Source organism: Chionomys nivalis, chromosome 9, assembly GCF_950005125.1.
Source record: "Chionomys nivalis chromosome 9, mChiNiv1.1, whole genome shotgun sequence".
Taxonomy (NCBI): domain Eukaryota; kingdom Metazoa; phylum Chordata; class Mammalia; order Rodentia; family Cricetidae; genus Chionomys; species Chionomys nivalis.
The window spans coordinates 58705569-58732388 of record NC_080094.1 but is presented as its reverse complement, the minus strand read 5'-3'; the positions used below and the strand labels follow the sequence as shown (position 1 = coordinate 58732388).

Sequence of the window (26820 nt, the reverse complement as noted above, 5' to 3'; positions counted from 1 at the left end):
GTGTGTGTGTGTGTGTGTGTGTGTTAAGCATATGATCACAGAGACTGGAAGAGGGCATCAGATCTTCTGGAGCTAGAGATACAGGCGGTTGTGAGCCATCTAACTTGGGTGCTGAGAATCAAACGTGGGTCTTCTGGAAGAGCAGCAAGTGATCTGAATCACTGAGCCATCTCTCCAACCCCAGGAACTACTTTTGACCCTCTTTGCCTGAGAGTGACAGTTCTCTGGGCCTAGAAATCTCATCTCTAGTCCACTCTTCTCATCACTGCCCACACCTGAGGCCCAGCTCTGAAGCCACCTGAAAGAGGAGAGACAGAGCTGTTTTCAAGGTGACTTTGTCAAGGCGTGGAACAAGTTCAAAATGTACCAAGGTGGGGACCGTTCCTTTTCAGATCTCTCTGAAATCCCCAGGTGGGGGCCACTGCCTTACACTCCTGGCAGTGCTTCAGGGTGCTCGTGAAGCCATCCTTGGGAGTCGCACCTTATTTTCAAAGTTATGGTAGCTATTAGCTAAGAATTCGACCCGAGGGCAGGATTACAGAATTTTTCAGAAGGAAGTGTGAAAATGAGAAAGGCGGAATTATTTTGTAGAGACGGAGGCGTCAACATTTATCCCATACTAAGGCAAGTGTGCCGCGTGACAGACTGCCGTTCCTCACCCTCGGCAAATGTGGCCCAAATGACAGAGAAACAAGAAACCCAAAATATCACACCAGCTGAACTCCTGCACATGCCTTGGGGCTCCGTGGAATTCAGAAAGGAAGGGTTCTTTCTTCCAGGCTCCAGCCAGGTGTCTGTGAGAGAGGGCTGGTCTTTAGACTGAGGGCTGAGATGCCTTTTCTCTTCAAGGGCAATGACTACATCAAAAAATGCCGGGGACGGATGATATGTGACAGTATTTTCAAAGAAAGGTCAAATGGCAATGCCAAATATCAACATAGAAGCATCCCATTTCTTTCAAATATCCCCATCACCACTTCCCTGAATGTGCCCAAATTTGCAAAGAACCCAGTTTTCTAAAGGGATGTTAATTGTACCAGAAACCACTGAATCTGCAGTAGCTTACCCTGGAGGTTGGCGCATATAAAACAATGAACGGGACCAAGTCTCCTAAACTTAACCCAGAATGTAGTCAGTCTATTGTTTCAGACCACTGATTGCTTGTGCTGGAAACATGAACGAGAATGTGTATGTTTACAGATATTAGATATTTACATCAGGAGGCCCCTATCACCGCCAGTCCAGACACATCTTGCTCTGGAGATTATAGCCTTCATTCCACGATTTCGCTCAAAAGGGTATCTTTAAAATGTACATAGCTCCAATCTTTAGGAGAAAATTAAAGAGAATTCCAGTCTGTATTGTCTATCCCTTTCTTTCTGCCTCTCTTTTCAGGTTAGCAGTTTATTTCTGCATTAATCACCCTGACAGAAGCAAGGCAACTCAATTTTCTGCTTCTGTAGGTAGGCACATCACTTTCCGTACAACACTAGGCATGAAAAGGGCTGCAGCTAAGCTTTGGTTACTGGTGTAATTGAAATGCTATCCACACTATAGGGTGCATTAAAGTCAGATAACGACAGTTCCTGTGGCCAATTTAAGTAGCTTGACTTCCCTGGGAAAAAAAAAATTGCCTGACAGATAAGGCAGACAAACTGGCTAATTCTCCAAGCATGTCTCTCATTGTGATCCTAGAAAAATGAGAAAAAAATGAATCACAGAACCACAAAATCAATTGACCCTCGGGTAGCTCATCAGGCGGCGAGCCTGATAAACCTAAAAGCTTTGTTAATGTCTGCCTGCCTGTATCCCACAGATAGAGCACTTTGTAAATGAACCTGCTTTGATAAATATATTAAGGAAAGCTGTGAATAAAGCCAGAGACTTCTCATTTGTAAATACAACCTCTGCTACATGGAATTAGAATGATAAAGTGGAGTTCCATGTAATTAAGTTTGTATAAGGCCTGAAATCCGTGCAAATACTTCCCCTGAATTTTGAAAGAGAACTGTCAGTTCAATTAATCTGAACATCACCCCAAGAATGTACAGAACAAAATTAAGCCGCTGATAAAACCTGGACCAGTATTTTGATAAGTAATTCCTATATCATTTCTTGGCCACTGTGATCATTTTATTTAATCCCTTACCCCTCCTCTTTCCGCAGTTACTCTCTAAGCCATGTACAAAGAGTAGATGGCCCATATACCACCATGCAAGTAATCTAAATCACAAGCTAAAAATGGAAAGAGGGAAAAAAAAACCCTTTCTTCCATTAAAGAAAAATTAGGGTAAACAAATACCAAAAAGCAGATACAAGACAAAAGAAAACAAGCCCCCAGATCCCACACCCCTGCATCTACATTGTTCCTCAGAGTCCAAACAAAAGGAATCTTCCCAGAGGAAGTGGCTGTGTGTGAGCATTGTGCAAAAGACACACAGACAGCAATATCGAACAGGACCCAGCCAGGCCGACTTTGTGAGTCAGCTGGAGAATTTGAAAACGTTAGGGGTGAAGAAAGTGAGTGCAGGGGAAAAGAAAAAGAAAACAAAGAGTGGGAAAGAAGAAAAAATCCTACGAAGCCTACTTGCCCAGGCTCCCTGTCCTTCACCCTGGGCACAGATTTCCCACCTCGGGAAAGAAATGCAGACATTACCTTTGATTTCCTTTGTTCCAGGAACAACAAAACAAAACAAAAAAACAAAAAAAGCAAACAATTATCTAGAAACCCCGCTTTAGTCAAGGGAGGAAGATCTTGGGGTCACTCACCAGTTGTTAACTTGGAGAATTGTCAGTCCTGTGTCTTGCGCTAACTGTTTCTTCTGCTCTTCGGAAGGGTACGGGTGCTGATGAAGAGACAAATGTTTTAAGAGATGCATCAGAAGTTGGGAAAGAGGCACATACTTCCCAGCGTGAAACCACACTGGTGCATTCTTTATTCTACAGCTTGGTTCTCCTCGCCACATGGAAAAATATATCGAACTTGCTGACAAGTGTGGACTGGAGGCAGTGGGACAACCCCAACTTCCTGTCACACTCCATAGGACCAGCCATGAAAGTCCAGGTACTTCAGTCACACAGAGTGACTTTGATCCTTCGAGGCGGAAGGTGTGTTGGAATGGCATCCAAATTCTGGGTGTTTCTATGCCTGTCTGTTGTGTGTAGGGGATTGCATGTCCATTTCCTTCGCTCGCTAGTGGGTTACATGGAATTCAAATTCTATGCTATCTTGAGAGACTAGTCTACATAACTGTTATTTCTTAGTTGGTAGGAGGCTACCTACATTTGGATCATGGGCCAATATGTAATCACAACTATTTTGAAAAGCCAAGGCAAATGATTAGATGCAGAGTCCTTTGTGGGGATGGGTTGGGATTCTTTAATTTTTACTGGTTAGTTCTCGGGGCTATCAAGGTCACATACATGACTCGCCTAGGCTATATGTTCCTCACCCTAGGCACAAATTTCACAACTCAGGGAAGAAGGAGTCGGTTATATGCCATGCTTCCTATGAAATTTTTCCCTGTTAACGTCAAGTATAGCAACAAGAGAACAAAGCCGTAGGTTTCAGTTTTGAATTCTTTCATTGCACCACAGTCCACTCACACGGATAATGACCAGCCCTCCCATTATCCTCCTCTCCATTTTCCTCTCTCACCTTGAAACCCAAGATTGTTATTTTACAGTCATACATTTCCTTCAAGAAGTTCTGTGCTGGAGGGCGTGTGATTACGAAACACATCTGTTACATAAGGTCCTGTTCAAAATCCACTGGTTTTCTTAAACACGAAGGTAAACTTTTGTCCCCATGTCACAGTTCTTCATAGACCAGAAAGCCTTGAGTTGTGATCTCACCCACATCACTCAGGTGTCATCAAGGGGCTGGGGAGGTGGCTCAGCGCTAAGGAGCCTCTTACTTCTTTTGCAGAGGACCTGAGTTCAGTTCCCAGAACCCAAGTTGGGCATTTCGCAGCTGCCTGTATTCCAACTCCCAGGTATCTGGGGCCTCTGCACTCACGTGCACACTGCCTCCCCCAGACACACAACTGAGTAATCTAAACAAGGCTTTCGAGTGTTCTAATCATCCCAGCATTGGAGAGGCAGGATGCTTTTCAATCAGCTAAGAATTCAGTTCCCAGGTATTCCATCTTCTACAATAGCATGCATTCTCCAAGATGTGCATGGTTGTTTATCCAAGAACCCACAAGCCACCAGGTTCAACAAAATCCCCTGCATAGCCAAAGGGTTAACTAGATCTGTATTAATATAGAAGCCAGGCTTTTAATATTCTGCAAATGTTAACAAAGAAAGATGATAATGTTGAGTTAATATGGGTTAAGCATAAAATGAAAATAAATTTTTCTGATTGCGAGGTGTTGACACTTTTTTGGCTAGGGCCTGCAGCCTGTTCCTTAAAGCTGTGTAATTACAGAAGGCTTTGCCCCTCCTTCCCCCTCCTGCTCGAGCCTCCCCACATTAGTAATGACCCCTTCACTGCTTCAAAAACCACTAATGGTCTTCAGCACAGGCAAGAAAAATGAACAGGGTAAATTGGAATCCACAGTCAGTAATTTGCATCCTATGAGGCTGCTTCGGCCACTCACACTCATTCCTGGCCATCAATCGCTGCCTGTCAGGTACTGCACTCTGCCTCCGTGACAAATACTCCCCTAACACTCCGATTCGTCCAAACAATGCAATTGTCCTCTATTCTCCGTTTGGTAATGGAGAAAATGAATGACTCACAAACAAGAATTGTTCATCAGAGGCGCCGAGGTGCCTTCAAACTGGAGGAGACCTAGAGCACACATTTTAATTGACTGAAAAGACTGGTTGGGGAGCAAATGACAATTTTTGAAAAATCCTCCTTGTCAAGATATTTTCCTGGCCAAATTCAAGGCAGTGGTCCCCTTTTGGTTTTCTGAAATTTGAAAGTCTAGGTTCATAGGCTGTCAGCCCAGGGGGAGAAATCGTGCAAACAGCCAGAATCAAAATGAAAATAAAGATGCCTTCCCCCAAATGTATAGAAGGGGGCTGGAAATATAATGTGCCTCAGGGTGCTGCTTCTTTATCCAACCAACCTCTCTCTCTCTCTCTCTCTCTCTCTCTCTCCACCATGTGCCATGTGTGTGTTGCTTTCTTCATTTGTCCAAAAAAGTTCTGACAAGTGTGAAGTAAGGGTGTGTGTGTCTGTGTGTGTGAGAGAGATAGAGATAGAGAGATAGAGATAGAGAGATAGATAGATATAGATATAGATAGATAGATAGATAGATAGATAGATAGATAGATAGATAGATAGAGAGTTTAGAAGAAAAAGGTAGTTTAGGAGAAGAGTAGAAAGTGGAGGTTACTAGATTACTGCAGAGCCAATTCCTTCAAGTTTGATTGTAAATTCTGATTGAATAACAAGAATGCTTTCTAGTGTTTTATTAGAAATGTAGTCAAATGACTGCAGAATTTCACAAACAGTGCATTTTGTCTTGGGAATCCCTTGCTATACTTTCTCTATTTCATAAGCAGTTTCAAATTCCATCCAGAATCATTAAAAACATTGGTACCTTACCAAAATTCACCTTGCACAGATGGCTTTTTTTTTAATTAATAGGGAAGAGTAGAAGAAGTTTTAAAGTTCTTTAAATGCCACCCTGTGGGTTTTGAGCACAGTAGATCCATGCCCCTTTTATACATGGGGTGGACCGCTGATCTGTGAGTGCCCTGGCAGCCACTGGATTTCTAAAATTAAAAGAGTGTTGAGAACAATCAGCTTTCAGAGGGACTGGAACATGACAATGTGTTTTGGATTAATTTACAAGTATATGTTCAGATTTAAGGGCAAACCACGGAACTAAAGGACTTCTCTCCTCCGTGATCTATCGTGTGCATGCTTTATTGGGACAGACATCATGCTGAAATAATAAACAGGGGAAGTCTTGGCTCCTCCTTTGATGTATATTACTAAATGTCTGACCGGCTCAAATTTAAAATAAACTTTGGTATGTTTGCACTTGGAAACTGGAAGTGGACCACAAGCAATAATTTGTAGTCAATCTCCATGTTCTTGGCCTAAGGCTATAGTTTTGACTGTTCACTGTTAGAGGCCAACTCTCTGGGGTCCTGTGGCCCAGAGTCACCTCAGCTTCCTCCTAAGAGCACAGAGTGTCACACAATAGCGATGGTGATGAGTCCCTTCATCAATAAAGCACTAAAGGTTAAGGATTTCCACATCTCAAAATGATCCCAAGGCCACTGGTGAATAAAAACACCTCCTTAAAGGTCCTCTTACTTGGAATATCAGCTAGCAAAGGTTGGGAAAGTGAAAAGGGCATGCATAGCTCATGATTCAACGAAAGAGAAAATGTTCTTTAATTTTTGTCTTGTGTTTAAAATCCACTTGAAAGAAAGATGTCTTTATTCAAGCCACAACAGGCCTCCTCTCCTTCTTCTTAGAGTAGACTAAGTACATGGTATTTTGTAGATCAAGTGCACGGACCTGGAGGAGCTACATCCTTACATTACAGCCCTCGGGCATTTGGGTAAAAAGGCATTTAATAATGATTATTTGTGATTAGACCCTCACCAACAATGTCGAAACTAGCACTGGTTGATCATTCTGTATTGCAAAATTTATGGTGATATTGTAAAATTTTAAGTGATGTTTCAAATTGCCCCACAAACTAGAAGCACACAGTGAGGAAAAGGGAGCTTTTTTTTTTCAAGATTAAAACACTGTAAGTCACCTACACATCTATCAACTGGATAAAAGTGGAATGAAATGTGATTATTTTTTTCTAAGCCAGCAATGGGAGAGAGTGGGGTGGTTGGGGTGGGGTGGGGTGGGAGGTTGGTGGTTCATTTCTTTAAAGAAGGTACATAGAGGTGGATCTCTGTGAGCTTGCTGCCAGCCTGGGCTACATAGGGAGTTCCAGGCCAGCCAAGGCTCCATAATTTGTCAAATTACTTTTGTAATGCAATAGAAAAACTTCAAAGGATGTTAGATGGGATAAATTCCTGTTACCGTGGGGATGATGACTTATCCCTTCTCCCTAACACACTCACTTTGCAGACTTAACCCAGGTTACTTTGTTATTTTTTAAAAATAATTTTTCTTATGCATGTCTGTTCGTTCTTTAAGATTTTATTTTAAATTGTGTGTGTGCGTGTGTGTGTGTGTGTGTAGGACTGTCTGTACATGTGAGTTCAGCTGCTTTTGCTCTTGGAGGCCAGAGGCATTGGATTCTCTTTGGATCTGGAGTTACAGGGAGTTGTGAGTTACTGAATGTGGATTCTGGAGACCAAACTCGGGTCCTCTGAAAGAGCTATCTGTGCTGTCAGCCTCTGAGCCATCTTTCCTCCAATGTGATCTTGATTTTTTTTTTCATGTTAGTTACATATGAAACCCTGAACATATTTTCCCAATATGAACAAAGAAACTCCTTTGGGAGGACATCCTTTAGCGATCTTGGACCACACTCCCTGGGTACAAAGGACTTAGCCCTTGCGTAAATAAATTCACCTATGAATGGAAGGTCAAGTTGAGTCAATTGTCATTCATTTCATCAACTTTGTCTTATGTGGACAACAACTCCTATACCATGAATAAAACACACTTTTTCATCAGCTTTAAAAAAGAAACAGGAAACAATAACACAAACCACACTTTAAAGCACTCCTCCCCCATCTTTGTTTCTCAAGGTAATATCTTCCCCCACTAAATTTTCAAAAAAATTTACTAGATACTTAGAATTTCATGTCTTTTTTGCCCTACCTATTTACATCTCTTCTTGGTATAACTCCCTAACAAGGAAGATTTATGTGGTTTTTTTTTTTTTTTTTTGTCTTTTGTATTTCTCTTCTACTCTCTCATTGCTTTGTATTTTTAGAAGCAGGGTCTCACTATGTAGCTTTGACTAACTTGGAACTTTTGCTTTGGAGACCAGGCTGGCCTCAAGAAATCTGCCTGTCTCTGCCCCCCTAGTGCTGGCATTAGAAACATGCACTCCCTGACCTGGCCGCTCTCTCACTGCCTCTATGTACTTGCAGCAAGAATGGCAAGCCTGGCCATTGGTTCCTTTTGTCAGTAGCTCTTTCTTATTACAAGTCACTGGGCCTGAGATATAAGTCTGGGTGGTAAGACAAAGGGGTATGAAGAGCTGTACCTGAGACAGCAAGCACCCGGATAAGCATCATAATACCATTTTTGACAGTTAATTCTCATTCTCTTCACTTCTTCTTCCCAGAATCAATTCTGATATAAGACAAACTGATGGAGCAAACTCACAGCATTTGTTCTTACTTAAAAAAAAAAAATCACTACTTTTGGAGATCACAGGCTGAGGAACCATTCTTAGCATCTCACTAGCTTGCTGCTGATGACACCTCTCACGAACAGCTATGATAACAGTTGCATAACCTATTTTGTGGAAATTTGGAGACCATTTTTGCCAAATACCGATTCTTCATTGCAGTGCGCAGATACCCAATAGGCGACTAAGTGGGATCCAAGGCTTGGCATCTCTGTCTGTATGTCCTGTCTGTCTTCTTCGCTGCTTCAGCCGGTGGATCAGACTCCACCGAGCTCTGGCTGTAGACACGCCGATCATTCGAGACCTGTTCAATGTAGGGCTAACTTCACCTATTGCTCATTGTAACTGGCATGCATTTCTTCCACCCTGCCTGGGGCTTTCTTGGCAAATGAGCACTTGAAGTTCAAGGCCTTGTCATAAGACCTGGACTAAACCACAAGGCTAGGACATTTATCCAAGATGACAACACCAGAAGAACTCAGCAGTTCCTAAGCGAGGCTGACGGCCCTTTAGTCCACAAGTACAAGGCCAGCATGTTTATACACAGGAAGAACATCTTTGAAACTGTGCCCATGACTAATTGGCAATTATAGAAGTTCAGCCCACCCCAGAAAATCAATAAAGCCTATTGCTCCTTTCGCTACGCAGCAGCTGAAGCAGCTCTCCTTCCTTCCTTCCTCCCTCCCTCCCTCCCTCCCTCCTTCCCTCCTTCCTTCCTTCCTTCCTTCCTTCCTTCCTTCCTTCCTTCCTCCCTCCCTCCCTCCCTCCCTCCCTCCTTCCCTCCTTCCTTCCTTCTTTCCTTCCTTCCTCCCTCCCTCCCTCCCTCCCTCTTTCCTTCTCTTCCTCCCTCCCTCCCTCCTTCCCTCCCTCCCTCCCTCCCTCCCTCCCTCCCTCCCTCCTTCCTTCCTTCCTTCTTTCCTTCCTCCCTCCCTCCCTCCCTCCCTCCCTCCCTCCCTCTTTCCTTCTCTTCCTCCCTCCCTCCCTCCTTCCCTCCCTCCCTCCCTCCTTCTTTCCTTCCTTTCTTTTTCCCTCTCTCATTCCCCCCTTTCTCCTTTCCTTCCTCCATTTTGATTTTTTTGTTTTTTTGAGATAGTCTTACTCTGGAGCTTAACTCAGGTTGCTAGGCTAAACAGAAATCACTTTTGTAGCTCATGCTGGCCTCGAACCCATGGCAATTCCCTTGCCTCCTGCACTCTGCCCAGTTCCAGTCACCTGTTTGATTATTGTTGGCTTCCTTTCTGCTTACAAGCTGGGGTTCCAGTAAAAGAGCCCAGCCTTTCTTCTTCATAATATATGGCTTAGTATTGTTTCTATTGTTTCCACACCATTAGATGCTGCCTTCTGGTATCATCCTGACATTTAATGGAAGACTTATCCATTCTGGCATCCACATTTTCCACTGAAGTGTATGTCCCCATTTCCTTTGGGAACAGTCCCTTGATTTTTACCTTGGGAATATGCTAAGCTATGATAAAGTGACCTAGGTTTAGTCAATCAGCATGGTTAACTATGCTGTCTGCATGGACGACATCCAAGTTAGGTTAAGGAATTTTATCATGGGCCTGGCAAATGGCCCTTCATTCACTGCAGCTCCTACATTGTAGGATGCGTGCTTGCTGTAGGAATGGATTTTGCTACCATCAAATGGGAAGAAGGAACCTGACTGTTAAGAATGCTCCTGTAGACAACAGATGTCTAGTATCATTTCTATACCTGGATGTAAATTTACCTAAAACTGACTTGCCCTCACTTTCAGACTCTTGGGCCAAGTTGGTCATAACTAACACTCACAACCCAATTCAGGTGATTTCTTAGTTTGTTCCCTTCCCCCAGTGGCTAAAAGCGACCATTTGTTTTATTTTGTATTTGTTTGGGGGAACAGGATGAAGAGGCGGAAGAAGGGAAAGGAAGAAGGGAAAGGACCAGGAGAGGAATGAGGCCCATCATTCTGCTTTGTCAAGCACAGCAGAAAACAGACAGGCAGCTCAGGATTTTAAACCATTTGTCCGGTTGTGATTCCAGCTGATGAAAACAAAATCAGAAAGACAGAACTCTGGATGTGCAGTAAATCTGGAACTGTGAAGATGTCTTATCTAAACTGGAGGAGCCAAACGTCAGATAGAATAGTGATGCTGTTTCCATACGGTGACCACCGCAAGCATCAGCCTGTGTCATGTGGGGCACGACTATAATTTTGCTAGCCAAAATACCTGAGAAATACTTAATTGCAGATCGCATAGTAACTAGGGAATGTACGAAATGACAGAGCCCACTGCAATCATCAGTGTAATTCAGGGTTATTTGTGTTGAATTCCAGAGGGAAAGTGAATTTCACATTTATGTGATTCTCATATCTCCACCGTTTCTATGGTTCTGGCACCCCCAACCTTCCAAACAACCAGTGTGTGTGGGGGGAACCCTCAGAGTTGAAAGTGATCATTTTCCTCCCAAATCCCTCCTCATCCCTCTTCTCCTGAGTGTCCTCTACTCATCTTTATATAAATATGTGTACTTGGGGAACATCCCTCGCTAACCTGAAAAACCATCTGAGAGCCGCCTTCACATCTTATCTAACCTTGAACTTTGTAGTACTTAGCACAGGACTTTCTGTACAGTAAGTCTTCAATACATACTTGTGAGTCAATGCATTCCTCCTGAACTTGAGAGGTTTTTTTTTTTGATAAAAAAGAACTGCCTTTGCTGTATTTACTCATATACAGTGAATAAATCCCCAGATAATATGGAAAGGTTCAGATAGTCATTTGACTGTTTTAGCAACACAGTATTTGGGTATTTGAAAACATCTGAGTTTTCCCATCTTCATCCAGATGTTCGGTGTCATGGAAACACAAGCTTCAAATTCAAATGAGTAGTTCCTAAAATTTTTTTATGCCAGATATATATTTGAGAGAAAGAAAATGTGGCTATTTATGGAAGACTCATTTTCATTTAAGTTTCTATGGAAGTAAATAGATTAAATTATAACAACTATACCCTCTAAAACTGAGGAAAGGTTTAAGAGATTTTAACAATGGTTAGGTTATAAAATATTAATAATTGGTTGACTTGGAGTCACCGTGGAAAGGTCAAAGAGCTAAATTTGGTGGCCCATGTTTATAATTTCTGCAGGATAGAAGGCGGCAGAAGGTTTCAAGTTTAACTGGCCTAAGTTACAAAGAAACAACCTGTCTCAATAACAATACATACACACACACACACACACAGAACAAAACACAAAAGAACAAAGAAGGAAGGGGTTGGGGATGAACCCTCCACAGTGGAGCATTGGTCTAACGAGCATGAGGCATCCAAAAGGAAAAGAAGAGAAAGAAAAAGAGGGAAAGAGGAGCTTGGGCTGTGGCCTATAAGTCCAGGTACTTGGGAGGCGGGGGCAGGCAGATTGCAGGTTCAAGGCTAACCAGGGCAAACCAGAGCCAGAGCTATATCTCCATGGGCAGAGTCCATGCTGAGCGTAAAAGTATAAAATGAAAAGGTGTCGTGTAAGCTAAGACAGAAGACAAAAGGCACTTGGGATCACCTCTGTATTTTCGAGGACACCTCTGGATGTTGTAGAACCATCTTCTAACAGTTCAGACAGACAGACAGGCTTTCTAGTAGGAAGGAAGCAAGACCATGCAATGGTCAGACACCACAGACACACACTTTACCTCGCAACTCCAAAAGAGAATCCAAGTGTGTTAGGAAAACATCGCAGAAGCCGTTTCCAAAGAAGATTTCAATTTTAAACACAGCAAAAATAATTATTTCCCCACTGACAGAGAATTAAAAGCTCAGTAGAGTTTTATTTTGAACATAATGGAAATATATTCATAGGGCCAGAGAAGGATAATTTTTATTTAACATTTGTTAGGATGCTCCCATGAGCTGCTTGGCCATGCATGTTATACTGCCTCCATGCCTAATGGCAATCTTACTAAATGAACCCAAAGTCCCAAATAAGGCCTTGACTCATTTAGCAATCATTTCACATTTCTACCCCGTGATCAAATTAATATTTTATGGGGCCACACTGTTGTACAGCCAGACCACTTTTCCAAAAAATTGAATTTTGTGCTTATTTATTTTATGGATCATTTGTTGAAATAGATTTCAAAACAGGTTTAGGCTATTTAGATTTTTTCCAGTGAACTGCAAGCGAAAAACTCACACACTCAACTGGAAAGGACATCAGGGGCCATCTAATCCGAGCTTCTCATTTTATGCCTAACGAAACCCAGGCTGGAGATGCAAAATCGCTTGCCCAGTGGCTTGCCCAATTGGCATCTCTTTTAAGACACTCCTGATACTCCCAGAAAGAAGACATTTCCCATTACAGAAGCCCAAAGAGCATTTTTATAGATCTTATTTCTACTTAGGAATTACAAGTGCCAATGTTCGGATTTTATTGTTAGCTGCTTAGTAACACAGATGCCCTCCCTAAACTTTCCCTATCTCCACACTATCCTGTCAGTCGTTCTAAGGTTAGATTCATGCTGGCGTTTGATTATTCTTTGAAAGCAGGAATTGGCTAACTACACTTTGCTTCCAGAATCTAGGCCACTCCCTGGCCCATTGGTATAACCGATACAGGAGGGTCAAACTAATCAAGTTTGAAAATGCAGACACATGAATTCTTTTTTTTTTAAAGTTATTTAAAATTTATTTTATGTGCATTGGTGTGAGGGTATTGGATCCCCAGGAACTGGAGTTACAGACAGTTGTGAGCTGCCATGTGGGTGCTAGGAATTGAACTCAGGTCCTCTGGAAGAACAGTCAATGCTTATAGTTGCTGAGCCATCTCTCCAGACCCCACACGAATTCTTTGTAGCTTAAAAATGCTACCTTTCAGCCAGGCTGTGGTGGCACACGCCTTAAATCCCAGCACTTGGGAAAAAGAGGCAGGAGGATTTCTATGAGTTCAGGGCCAGCCTGGTTTACAAAGTGAGTTCCAGGACAGACTCCAAAGCTACAGAGAAACCCTGTCTCAGAAAACCAAAAAAGAAAGAAAAGAAAGAGCTACCTTTCAAAGCTAGAGAATGAAAATTAGTAAAATTGAAAAGCTAGAGAGCAAATGAGAAGGGAGAGAGAAGAGAGGAAGAGAAATACACACATGGAGGTTTTCATTAATGTTTGACTTCTTTTTGGCAAACGGGTTCAGTTGTTCAACACAACAGCAAACCTAAGTATAAGGCACACAGTTATGTGATGAGATACGGACATCCTCTTCCTAAACAGTCCTCCTAAACAGACCCACGCGCATTGCCACAAAAGCCCGAATGAGAAGGAAATGAGGATGAGCATTAGCCCAGGACAATATTCCTTTAGGAACCCAAAGTTTGGATAAAAATAAACATGGGAAAAACAACATTCTTAAGAAACATTAAAAGCTGTAAAGCAGTTCCAGTTTGCTTATTGCAGCTTCATCTGTGTGAGCTCTGTAATGAATAATCTCATTTGACATTCCATAAAAATGCACCAAAGATCTAGTTTGACAGGAGGAAGCTTACAGGATTTGAAGAGAAAGGGGTTATTTAAACAGTGTTATCATTTTTTTTTTTTTGGTTTTTCGAGACAGGTTCCCACTGGGGAGCATTAAAGAAAAAAAAATTATATATATATATATATATTTATATTTAAAATATATATATATATTTAAAAAAATATTCCACGTGCATTAGTGTTTTTACCTGCATGTACATCTGTGTGAGGGTGTCAGGTCCCCTGGAACTAGAGTTACAGACAGTTGTGAGCTGCCATATAACCTGGACTCTCTGGAAGAGCAGTCAGTGCTCTTAACCGCTGAGACACCTCTCCAGTTCAAAGCAGCCTTTCTTAAGGGTAAGAAATGCTTACATTCAAGAGTTCAACAAACAACCCCCCACCCGCAAAGTGTAAGACACCATCCTTTCAAAACCCAGTTAAAAAATGTAGGACTACTTTTCTAACAAGCTTCTTTTTACACAAAAAGCAATGTCTGACTATAACTATTTAGAAAAACACTCTTTTGAAAAAAAAAAAAGGTAAGTTTGAAAAACTGACTTTCTTCCTGATTAATTTTAAGCCTACATTTTGATATAGTTTAGCATTTAAGGTTTCTTAAACATTTAAGAATTATTGCTATCAGTCAGTTTCCCAAACACAACAAAGCAAGACAAAGACGTGGGGCCCAGTGTTTGCCCTGGTTATACATTCACTAGTAAATAAAGGCAGAGACTGATAACCACAGGCAGAAAATGCTTAACCGGGCCATCCGAAAGCTCCGTTGGCAGTATTTGGTTTGGAATTCCCCAGAGCTTTATCTTATCAATTTCATTTTCCTTCCTCTTTTTAGAGCAGCCTGTGTAGTGAAAGTTAGCTAATTCAAGACAGGGACAAAGTAAGGTGCTCCGAAGCAGTTACGCATTCCAGATACATGGGCCCAGTTCTTTACCTGGGCCACAACATGCACAGATTGTTTAAATCAAGTGTTTCTGAAGGATAAACAAAAGAAAAGTTGCTTTGTGAGTTTCTGTGTTGTATACAGACCCCATTAACTAGTTACTAAATAGAATAGCTTTGAAATGTCTTTTCATTGTACCTATGCATATATTTTTTATAATTATTAAATATAAAATCATACGTTATCCAATCTATATCATAAGCAAAATACGTGTGTGTGTGTGCGCACGCATGCTATCTATGAACTAAACTTTCACTCATTCAAGATTAAAGTGAGCAAATACTAAAATAAGGGAGAGCTTGGTAGCATTTAAGTTTTGGCACTGTGACTGAACGCTGCCCGAGTAAAGAAAAAATTAGACATTTATGAACTTATAGAAAACATAGGAGCCAGTGGGATGGCTTGGCAGGTGAAGGCCTTTATTGCCAAGCTTGCCAAACTGAGTTTGATCCATGGGATTCACCTGGTGGGAGAGAACTAATTCCTATAGATTACACTCTAACCTCTGATTGGGTGTCAGGGCATCTGATAAGTAAATGAATGAATAAATAAACAAAATAAAAATGTAATTAAAACAGAAAATACAGACATCGAATTTCAAAGGGTTTTTGGCAAAACAATAAGGTAAGTTAATAGTGTGTTTTTGGTTTATTGAAATATTAGTATATAGCTATTTTTTTCTCTAATTGAACAACAACAAAAAGTACTAACTCAAGGACTTCTTGTAGGTTGGGTAGCCGAGGTAAGTTTAAGAGAAAGCAGTCTTCTAATTCTTTCTCTGTGTTTGTATTTGCTCATCAACTTGAATTTCCTATAGCTTAATTCATTATTGACTCTTTGGGAATTTCACATCATGCACCCCAATTCTGCTCACCCCAGCCCCTCCATTTTCTCCCCTTGCCACTGAAGCATTCAACTTGAATTGTTAAGGAGAGGAATGACGGGGAACATTTCCATACACGTCTATGACAATTTGTTGCATTTTCTCCGGTTTAAATGGTAAGACTAGATAGAAAGAAATAGCTACCTCTTCTTCCTCCGGATTTCAATATCAGAACTGAATGGCATATCTTTACACTTTTAGAAACAAATCTTTCTATTCTTGTAGGAAAATATTCCTGATAATGATTTCAGAAGTTCTCAAAATGGTGCCTCCACAAAACTTTGGTTTGAAAGGAACAACCTTCATTAGAGTTGAGTTGAACTGGCACTAGCCATTATAGGCAGCATGTATTCTGGTTATTGATTTTGCATGTAGTCTGAGTGGTGGTCCTGGGAAATAGTTGGTTCGCCATTCATGGCATTTGTGCAAATGGACAAAGACCTCTAGTATTTGATACCTGCTGTGTATAGCAGGCCAAGTCTGCCTTGACTTATATCTAATACATTGAAAGACCATTAAACTTTCAAGAGAAAGGTCCTCTGACTATAGAAAATAATTTTTCATTAAAAAGTGACACACATATGCTTTTTAAAATCATATACATTAGTTAAATATCTAGATTATTTAAGTCCTTCTCTTTGAGGAAGAAGACCCCTGTGTAGCATAAGCTGAGTAGGTTGAGTTCTCTGAGTTAGCCAAACACTTAAAGATTACCACATGGCAGGAAATAAGCCCCCGAAAATCATTAAACAAATTCAAAATACTGTTCATATGTATATATGAAGGAAGCATTATGCTTTTTCTAAATGTGGACATTTCATCAGAGGGTGTGTCATCTTATATGCCCAGATGTTATGACAGAACCTAGAACCCGACATCCAGAACCCAGAACCCGACACCCAGAACCCAGAACCTGACATCCAGAACCTAGAACCCGTCATTACAGCACCTCCTGTGCTAGAACTCTGAAGTGCACTACCTGGAGGCTTGGCTTTCCTTAATTCCCTGGGAACTTTTGAACACCTAGGAGAACAGAAAATATCTCAAAGAGTGAAGGCGTAAGTCATAAACAATCCCACACCAGTTTCGAATTATGATTAATAGGGTGGTATTTATTTAAAGGGGAAAAAATTTACAGATCACCGTCCCAGACAACAGCCCTCTGCGCAATTAGGAAGAAGTCTAGTCGCCGGAACCAGAGCAGGAAGTAAAGAGAGCGAGGAGGGAAGTAGCTGCTTTTTTAAAGGGAAAGAGACCACGCCCCAATGGGCTGGTATCTCAGCGGCTATTGGCTGGAGGAGCGGAAGGACCTCCAGCAACAAAAGAGGCTAAAAGTGTAGTAGGGTCAACATCTCAACCACGTCTGATTCCCATATATCATCATGACTCAGTTCAAGCTGATGTCAAGGAGACTCTATTGGCGAATTTTCCTCTTTTGTACAATTCCGCCCGAGAGTCATATCTACTCAGTGTCAGGTCTGACCAGGCGGACACTGTAGAAAGGAGGTTTTCAGTGTGGGAATTTGGAAAGGTAGAGTTTCCATATAGTGCGCAACACAATGAGAACAGTGGTGCAGAGCTGTGTAAACCACTACTTCATAAGGCCTTCGCCGTTTTTCTCACCTGTCTAGCCAATCAGGAAATAGCTGGAGAAAACACAATAACCGCAGTGGTAACCCCTGGACAGCCCCCATTGTGATAGCATTTGCATAATTACATGCTCAAGGACAGCTGTGCACCCTGGCCCAGGTGTTTAACAAGTTAGGGGTCTGGAGTCGCATAGGGACAGCTTGACATTGGGGTGTTGGCAGTTGACTGATTATGCTCTCTTTATCTTGTTTAAGTTGGGAACACAGTCTCCTGTGGGGATTTAAGCGGCTAGGATATTGGCAATATTAGGGAACCATAGAATGGTGCTGTCTTCTGGAGATACCACATTCTCTAACTCATTGAGTTCCAAGGATCAAATAAGTTGCCAGACTCACATGGTATAACCTGAGCCCATTGGACCAACTCACCAGCCCTTTTAAGCTGCCATGCCTAGAAATCCCTGTATCCCATCTCCCCAGGGGACTAACATTCTTCCAACTTGTCTTTTCTTTTAAGGAGGAAATCCAAAGTTTATAGGAAATGTCAAATGAGACACCCTCACAGAGAATTTACAACCAAGTGCCTGGCCTTTCATACCTGCCCTACTGTGTGTCCATGCTAAGGGAGGTCTTGGAAAGAGCTAGATAAATCTTTGGGAAGTGAATGACTATTTTTCAGGGCTTTCCCTGAGGCTGAGGCGGGCACACCTTCATACAGGGTACCCAGGGTACCTGAGCAAAGGTGTTTATGTACGTTTACACATTAGTAGCTACAGCCACCTAGTTGGCAAGAGACCAGCTGCAAGGGGTGAGAGGGAATTTCTGTGTGTTACTGATTTAGAAGCATTATTAACATAACTGAAAAATCCAAAATAGATTTTCCAGGAGGCACCGTGTATTTCTAGGCCCGTATTGACGAACACAAGGTGGTGAAAGCTGGTAAAACTCCCCGCATAATTCATCGCAAGACAGGCAGAAGCCAATGACCGTCACCCAAGGCAGCAAGACTTTCCATTATTTAACACCCTAGCAAATAAACATTGCATATAAAGTGTAGATGCTGTTTGGAAACGCTCAAGCAACTCAGGAAACACATGGGCTCCGTGTCATCAGGTCACACTCAGGTGGCATTCTGGGAAAGTTTTAGGAAAACACTGGTAGAAATAGATTGGAAGGAGCGAGACGGACACATAAATCTATTAACAGCTGCATTTATAGCTCTCTCTCCACTATCACTTCCCAGGCACCTTTCTAATATTAGCTGCGGAGGCCGTGCGAGCACACGGCTCATCGCCATTGTCTCTTCTCCCCCCACAGAGGAAGAGACCTGACGGCAGGAAACCTTCACAGCTTACTACTTCTTTGTCATCCAAAATTAAATGAAACCATTTAAGTTTCTAGTTCTCTATGCTACAAAACTCCATGTCAACTGTTTTCTAGAAATTATTTCTTGTGCCTTTTAGCAAAAATCTTAACTATTTTACTTTTAGCAGAAGCCCTACTTCTAATGTAAATGTAGGTTAGAGTGAACGTTCAGGATACAGAATTTGTTGGTGTTATTCATTATAGTGAAATGCAAGGCCGCTGAAGTTTTGTGCCAGCTCAAGGTAAGCAAGACCAATTGTCGGTACAAAATAATGGTAATCTTGGCAAGGTCTGATGAGTTAGTTATGAGGTCTACAGTTGCCTTTAAAAAATACAATGGATTTCAGCGCGCTCGCTCTGTGTGTGTGTGTGTCTATAAGTTCGCAAGTGCAACACTGGGATTACAGATGTGTGTGCTACATAACACTCCGCCCAACTTTACATGGTTTTCCAGGATCCGAACTCAGATCCCTACGCTTGTGAGGCAAGTGTTCTATCCACTGAGCCACCTCTCCAGCCTAAGCCAGTGCATTTCTGTTTTAGTTTTACTGAAGCAAAGTGATTTCGCAGTTTGATTAGTCCTGGACCTCTCTATAAAGAACACTGAGAACATTGCGACACACCTACTTGTGGCTACAACAACTCGACCACACCTAAGAGTAAAGCTACTGAAGAATTTAACAGCTGTAATTGTAGGATGCTCATGGGAACCCTAAACAGCGGTCAGTTAGCTTAAATTTTAGAAATTAAATGCACCACCCATTAGCCCATAAGGCTGCAGAAACTTGGACAACGACAAACATTCCACCGTGCACACCTTGCTTCTAACCCAGGCAACACTTATACGCGAGAGCTGGAGATCTGGAAGCTTCTGTGGCTAATGTCTGCAGCATGCTGTGCTAATGACCAGGCAACTAACTAGTCATTCAAGTGGGAAAAGAGGTTGGCAAGCCATGGGAAAAAAGAGTTCACAGTTGTTCGTGTGAGAAAATTCAAAAACAAAACTGAAAACTCTTAAAGAAATTCAGGTCATAGCCCATGAGGGGATGAACATTCAAAAAAAATTAAGAGACAAAATGAACTTATATGCATTAGAATAATATATGCACAAGTCTCTAGAGAAACTCTATTATATCACGATTAATGCCGAGACAGCAATCAAGCCAGGCTCATTTCAATGGATTCCAAGTTTTGAACAGTTTCTAGGCTATCCAAGTGGGAATTTGGCCAGGATACTGGGGTTAATAATTCATTTTGAGGAGGGCTAATTCTTTGGGACGCAGCCCACTCCACAGGAGAAACATTGGCCCATGTGAGCAAATCCACTTTTCAACATCACCCTCAATTAGTTCCACAAGGGGAGGGGGAGGGGCAGCGTAGTAACTTCCTTAGACAAAAATATTTATCGTATTCTTAAGGCAAATCATTGGTGTTAAGAAATGGCTCAAAGCTTTTACATTTGATTTCTGGACTTCATTTTTTAAAAAATCTTTTCCTTTGTTTCTTTTTGAGATAGGATCTTACTCTTTGCCTAGGGTGGACAAAAATTCACTGTCTAGTCCAGGTTAGCTGTGAACTCATGGCGGTCCTGGTGGTCGCTCCTTGTCCTCCCACATGCTGGGGTTAGAGGTGTGAGCTACCATTTCGGCCATGATAACTGTATTCTGAAGGAATGATCTTCCTGCCCACTTGCAGTTGCCTAGATCTTGGCGGAAGGTGCCAGGAGAGCATGTAGGCACCTTCACCCACAGGTAGGAGCTCCGTTCCAGTAGACCTGCTGTGGAGCATCTGTGAACTGATGAAGCCCTTGGGTCACCCTACACGCGAACTTTCCATTGCTCTGATGCAGTATTCCACCAGCCATTTATTAGCTGAATGAACAGTTCCTGAGTGCCAGGCACTATTCCAGGAGACACACATCTTTGACCCACGGGATCTTAGATTCCAGCAAGGGACACAAGCAGCCAGCTAAAAATAGAGACTAGATTCTATACGGCGTCAGTGACTCTCATGAAGAAAAACAGGCATTCTACTGAGAAAGTGACTGGGGATGCTGTTGTTTTGTCGAGGGTGGCCAAGGAGAGTGTTTTGAGAAGGTGACATTTGAGCAGATTCAAGTGGAGTCAGAGCCAGCTGCAAGGCAGCAATGGCAAAGAGCCCGGAGTCCTGCTTGAGTGTGACAAGGGCTAAGAAGGATGGGGCTACGGAGGATCTGGCACCAGATCACCCTGTGCCTTGTGGGTCATGCTGAAAGGCGTAGACACTGACATGGCGCCCGACACACAGTAATTAATCGCATAACAAATAGTTACTACTTATTTATTCATAGTGGGCAAATGTAGTCATAAACCAGGATCATCCATCACTTCCATCGCGCTGCCGCCTAGCTGGAGTTCTCTGTATCAGTCCTATGATCCTAACATAGCTTAGCACATTGGAAACGCTCACGGATACCACCAGCAAATGTTTTCTGTGGCACGTGATTATTCAGCCTGTTATTTTTCTATCAGTGGTGAGTTCTCTACAGAGATTTGAGTTGAAAAAAAAAGTACAAGCACTGAAAGGTTCTTCAGCTGGGACGTGTGAAGGGGGAGAAATGAATTAGTCACGTCCTTTGCATTTTCTCAAGGACACCTGAATGTGGTTGTTAAGTTCCAGCTAGCTAATTTGGAGGAAGACCTTCATTCCTCTACACCTAGCAGAAGTGGGCTACAGTCATCACAATTAGCGACTCCTCCAGACACAGGTGAGTCTTCCATACTCTTCCCCAAACTTGCAGGTCTCCATGTCGCCAATAAAAGAGTCCTTGCCTTCATTCTAAGGCTTTTCAGAAGAGATATTTCCAAATGCAACATGCCATGACTCAACAGCACACATGCAACATCACATTGACCAAAAGCACATTCTTCCTTTGTCAATGTATGATCACTGTGGTCACTCAACACACTGCCGACTTGGAGGTCTTTCCTTCGCTTCCCATTATGTTTGGCCCTCCTCTTTTCTGGATACATAAAGGACAATGTAAACTGGGCAGTTCCTGAGGACTAACTATGATTGAGGGGTATGTGTGATTTGCTACTGATTGGAAGCCGCTGACTCGCTCTCCTCAGCTGCCATTCTGGGGATCTGTTTAGGTACGGTGCCTTACCTGTCGGCTTATGTGTGGTGGACAGCTGACTCCTCCAAGAACAGTAAGCTTGCTATTTATTGACTTTAGGTGCTGAAGGAAGGAATCTCTTCCTGAGTTATGTCACTGGATTTCTGTGACGACTTTTCTGAGCATCAGAACAAATCCCAATTCTGATCAACATACTAGTCTTCAAATCAAGATTCCCTGACCAAAATTTTGAAGTCATATTTCATTTATATTTACATTGTGGAGGGCGGGAGAGACAGGATCTCACATAGTCTTCTTGGCCTCAAACTGACTGTGTAGCCAAACCTGAGTTTGAACCCTTACTCCTTTGTAACTGGAAGTTTCTTTTCTGCCTTCCAGTTCCCAAATAAACACTCAGAGGCTTATATTAATTATAAAAGTTTGGCTGATAGCTCAGACTTATTACTAACTAGCTCTTACTTTTAAATCAACCCATTTTTATTATTTTATATTTTACCACGAGACTCATGGCTTGTTACCTCATATTTTGCTTTTCCAATGGCTGCTTGCATCTCCCTAACTCTACCTTTTTCTCCTTGTATTCAGTTTGGCTTTCCCACGTAGCTATATTCTGCCCTGTCATAGGCCAAAGCAGCTTCTTTATTAACCAATGGTAATAAAACATATTCACAGCATACAGAGGGGCATCCTACATCACTCTTCCTGTCTCTGGCCCCCAAATACTGGGATTACAGACATGCACCATCATGCCTAGCTTTTATCTCTATTTCTAAAGAAATATGATAGACTGTGGAAATAGTTCAATCTGTAAAGTGCTCACTGAGCCAATATGAGAACCCATGAAAGCCAGGCATAACTTGAATGCTTATAATCCTGATGCCAGAGAATCAGATAGGCGTAGCCCCAGGGCTAGCTCACTTAGAACACTGGGTGAGTTTCAGGCCAAGTCAGATACCTTATCTCAAAAAGCAAGGTGGATGGCTCATAGGAATAACATCTGAGGTTGACCTCTGACCTCTTTCTCTCTCTTTAAGATATTTCTATTGCTTGAGATACTGGTAAAAACAAAACAAAACCCTTTTTGTTGTTAGAATCAGGTGTATTGAGAAGGATCTCTGATAAGCTTGGAGGTTAGAAAATAGAGATTGAAATAAATCTTTAAGGACTGTCCTGCCAACGGCAACCTGTTTATTGCTAATGTAGGAAGTTCATCAGCTTAAAAGGCTGACAGGCTGTGTGAAGAGGTGTGTGGCTGCAGGAGAGGGGAGAACATTCCGGTTAAGATGGGGGCTTAAGGACACAGATGGGCATGACTGGAGTCCTTCAAGGGCCTACGTAGTTGGACATGACACCTCCCTGTAGCACTGAAAATCTTCTAGGAGATTCATGCTCTTTGAGATGACTGAATCTCTCGAGGAAAGGAATGGGTGCAGTTGGTGACGGTGTGGATCAAATTTGTTCTGGTTTAAAACAGAGTCACCGGTATGGCAAAAACCAAACCAAACCAAACCAAATGTCTCACATCCAGGCGATGGCTCACTTATTTCATCCATGAAGGACAGGGTCTGTACTACCTTACTCCGCAGCTGGGGTGTGTGTGGAAGAGTGAGGGCTTCAGAGAAAGGAATTCCATCAAGCCTCTCTTTATTCTACCTTGTACCTTGGTCCTAACTTTGGAGTGGAGGGTCTCATTGAGTGGAGGACTGCTGGTAATCAGAAGTAGTCCTCCCGACAGGAAGCTAGAAAGGGACGTTTTGGGGATTTGGGGAGGGCTGGGAATGAATCTAAATGGAATTCGTTGTGTGCACATGTGAACTTCGCAAAGACTAATAGAAATTTCTTTTTTTTTTTTTTTTTTTTTTTGCTTCTTTCTGCAAAGTGAGAAGCAGACTAGCCAACAAAGGGATATGTCACATCAGGCAGCACAGGCGCCCGAAAATTTTCTGATTTTGCTTTAACTTTTCATGCTAAAGGCGTTTAAGGATTCTTCCATGATGCCTTCATGATTTTGATTTATAACGGCTGGCAAATGTTTTAAGAACTCATCGGCTACAGTCCTGCTCATCACACAGTATCTCTTCTTCTCCTAGCCTGGAGAATCAACTGTGTTTAATTATCTGAATGTTCTCAATCTGAGGAAAACAGCTCCTGGAAAGGGTAAGAACTGGGGAGGTGAGGAGGATAAAAATGAGCTTCACTATCTCTCCCCCAGTGTGTCTGCTCTGTCATCCACAGTCCTGTTTGAAAACCATATGACATTAGAGAATCTTTTCCTCTCTGTCACAAACCTCAACACCATCTGGAGTACCTTCCTCCCCACATCTCTGGTCACCCACCCTGTTTTTACTAACTCAGGAGTAAATTTCCCTTATTTGACTTACTCTTCCCTGTTTCTGGGCCCTTTAATTCTTAGGTTATTTGCACATTATCCTCTACAAAAAAACAAACAAACAAACAAACAAACAAACAAAAAACCAGATGTGCATGAAGCTGGCAAGATGGCTGAGTGGTTAAGAGCACTGACTTCTCCTACATAGGACCTGGGTTCAATTCCCAGCACCCACAAGGCAACTGTCTGTAACTCTAGTTCCAGGGGATATGACACCTTCATACAGACATTCATGCAAGCAAAACACCGTTGCACATAAACAAGAATAAATAAATCACTTAAGAAATGTTTTTTAAAATGTACAGGTGTCAAGGACCCCTGGAGTCAAGGTGTGTCTTCTGTGCTATATGTTAAATACTAAGAACCAACTCTTTGGACTTCCAACTTCCGATGTTTTTTTTTAAATATTTATTTATTATTACACAGTGTTCAGTCTGCATGCCAGAAGAGGGAGCCGGATCAAATTATAGATGGTTGTGAGCCACCATACGGTTGTTGGGAATTGAACTCAGGACCTCTGGAAGATCAGCCAGTGCTCTTAACCTCTGAGCCATCTCTCCAGCCCCCAACTTCCGATGTTATTGGGAAGTGAAAATGACAAAGACAATGGAACCATCCAGCTGCCCAGGGAGCAGGACTGATAGCGCATGACAGCAAACAGACTCAGTGCGTCTCCAGCAGCCTGTTTGTGCTCTGGGTCAGGCCGACTTAGGTCTGCCCCTTGAACATACTGACTCACAGCTACCCTCTCTGAAGATCTTTCAATAACAAATAATTTTAAAAAGATGTGAGCTTCATCTTATGATTAACACCAGAGAATAATCTTTGTTTTACTTGGCTTACGTTTTGCAAAATAAAATACCGATACGGAATGATAAAGAGCCATTGTTCTCAAACTGCTTAAGGACTGACCTTTACTAAAAAATTCTGGGTCACTGTCACAGTCTTGGTAGTTACTAGATACATGTCTATCCAGGTCCGTGAAAATGAGCCCCTGATTAAATCTTCAACTACAATACAGATTCCTCTCAAATTGTAAAACACTTTATCTTCATCTTTGCTTACCTGTCTCTGTCTTACACACACACACACACACACACACACACACACACACACACACGCACCATCCTGCAGGAAAGACTGTCTACAGTTTGAAAACTCTGAGTGCCGGTGTTGTCCTTTGCTCTACAAATTAGTGGAAGCCTCAGCCTCACCGTCCCTGACACAGTTCAGGGAAAGTGATGTCCTCATAGACAAGGGGCTTCTGACACTTGTCTTTATTACCCTGCCATAAATTCATAAAGGGATGTCTGCTGGAGCCAGTTGGCAAATTCACTGCAGAAGCACCAACACCGATTTAATGACTTGTGTACACATCGTAAACTGGAGAATCTTTATACAAAGAAATCAGATAAATCAAACATGAGCTGAGGCTTGGGGAGAAGCAATTAAAGCTTTAAGTTAAGGTGGCTGTGGGAGGGCACAGTATCACATTAGAGCAGATAATAGAAAATGTGTTAATGCAACTACAGTATGTGCGATTAAATTAATTAGTAATATTAAATGTGTTTAAAGCAACATTTTCACCAACAGATAAATAGATAAGAAACATTTAGAAGTTTTGTTTCCTCATCCTATGTGTTCAAGCAACAAGAAAAAAAAAACAAGCAACAGAAAACTAAAAGCCTAAACCAAAATCAAACTAGAAATTTCCAAGGAGGTGGCTAAAATCCAAAGGCCAGGACTGTGAGGTGCGGGGATGTAAAGTTAACTTACTGGCTTCTGGCTAGTATCAGAGAAAAAAAGCAGTCAGAACATAAAAACCCATTTGCTATCTTTCCTTTCCTGTAACATATTGAGATGTTTGGTGCCGTCCCATTTCTTCCCAGGCCTGGAAGGCTGGTGCGAAGGACCTTTCGGGTGCATTGTTTGCTGAGCAAGAATTTGCAGCCAATCTTGAAGACATGCTTAGGCAACATCTGCTAATAGAAGTTCTAGAATTATCTTAACATCTAAGAAGCCTCACTGAACAAAAATTAGCTTTCCTATATGCCAACGCGCCTCATCAACTCAAAGCTGGAAGCTAAATTTGGCTGTAAGAAACTGGCTTCGAACTCCATAAGTTTTGGGGCCAAATTCAGCCTCCTTTAACTTGTATTCCTGTTTCCTAGGGGGGAAAAGTTAGGTCTGTTCCAGTGACAGAGAGACTTCCATTTGTTCATCTCAAAGCAATAAGATACCAGACTGCAGCCTTCATGACACAAAGTGCTTTTAAGTTCTCCCTGAGGGGAACACAATATACACAATTTATGTAAAAAAGACGAAAAATGAAAGCTGAGCATTCCGGGGAAGGGTCAGAAATCAATATTTCTTTAACAACCTAAGCAGCATGCATTACTCTTAATTCAAACACTTCAGAGACTTCCCGTTCTTTGTGAAGCGGGATTTTCACCTAATTGGGGTTGAAAGTAACAGAACGTGTCCTCCTACCCTGCTTTCCGTTGCTGCAAAATGAAAAAGAATAGAACGCCATTTCACGGGTCCCGCCATCCCGCATTAAACTTACCTAAACGTCCTACTGTGGAGCGAAGGGGCAGCTAAATCTTAGCACATCTCAATGATCTCAATGGGATACGCTAAAGACAGTGTGGCGTTCCTATGAACACTGAAGAAACGATGGGGGGGGGGTCTAAATGAGAAACAAATAGGTTGTGCGTGATGAAAACGAGGCTTC

General features: G+C 42.1%; 1 protein-coding gene across 1 annotated transcript in view; it reads right to left on the bottom strand.

Annotated features, from left to right (window-relative positions):
- Meis2 (Meis homeobox 2) overlaps nucleotides 1-26820 on the bottom strand; it is a 208230-nt gene that overhangs the window by 57071 nt on the left and 124339 nt on the right. The window contains 1 exon segment of the mRNA XM_057780829.1: nucleotides 2770-2846. Coding sequence (XP_057636812.1) covers nucleotides 2770-2846 — 77 coding nt within the window.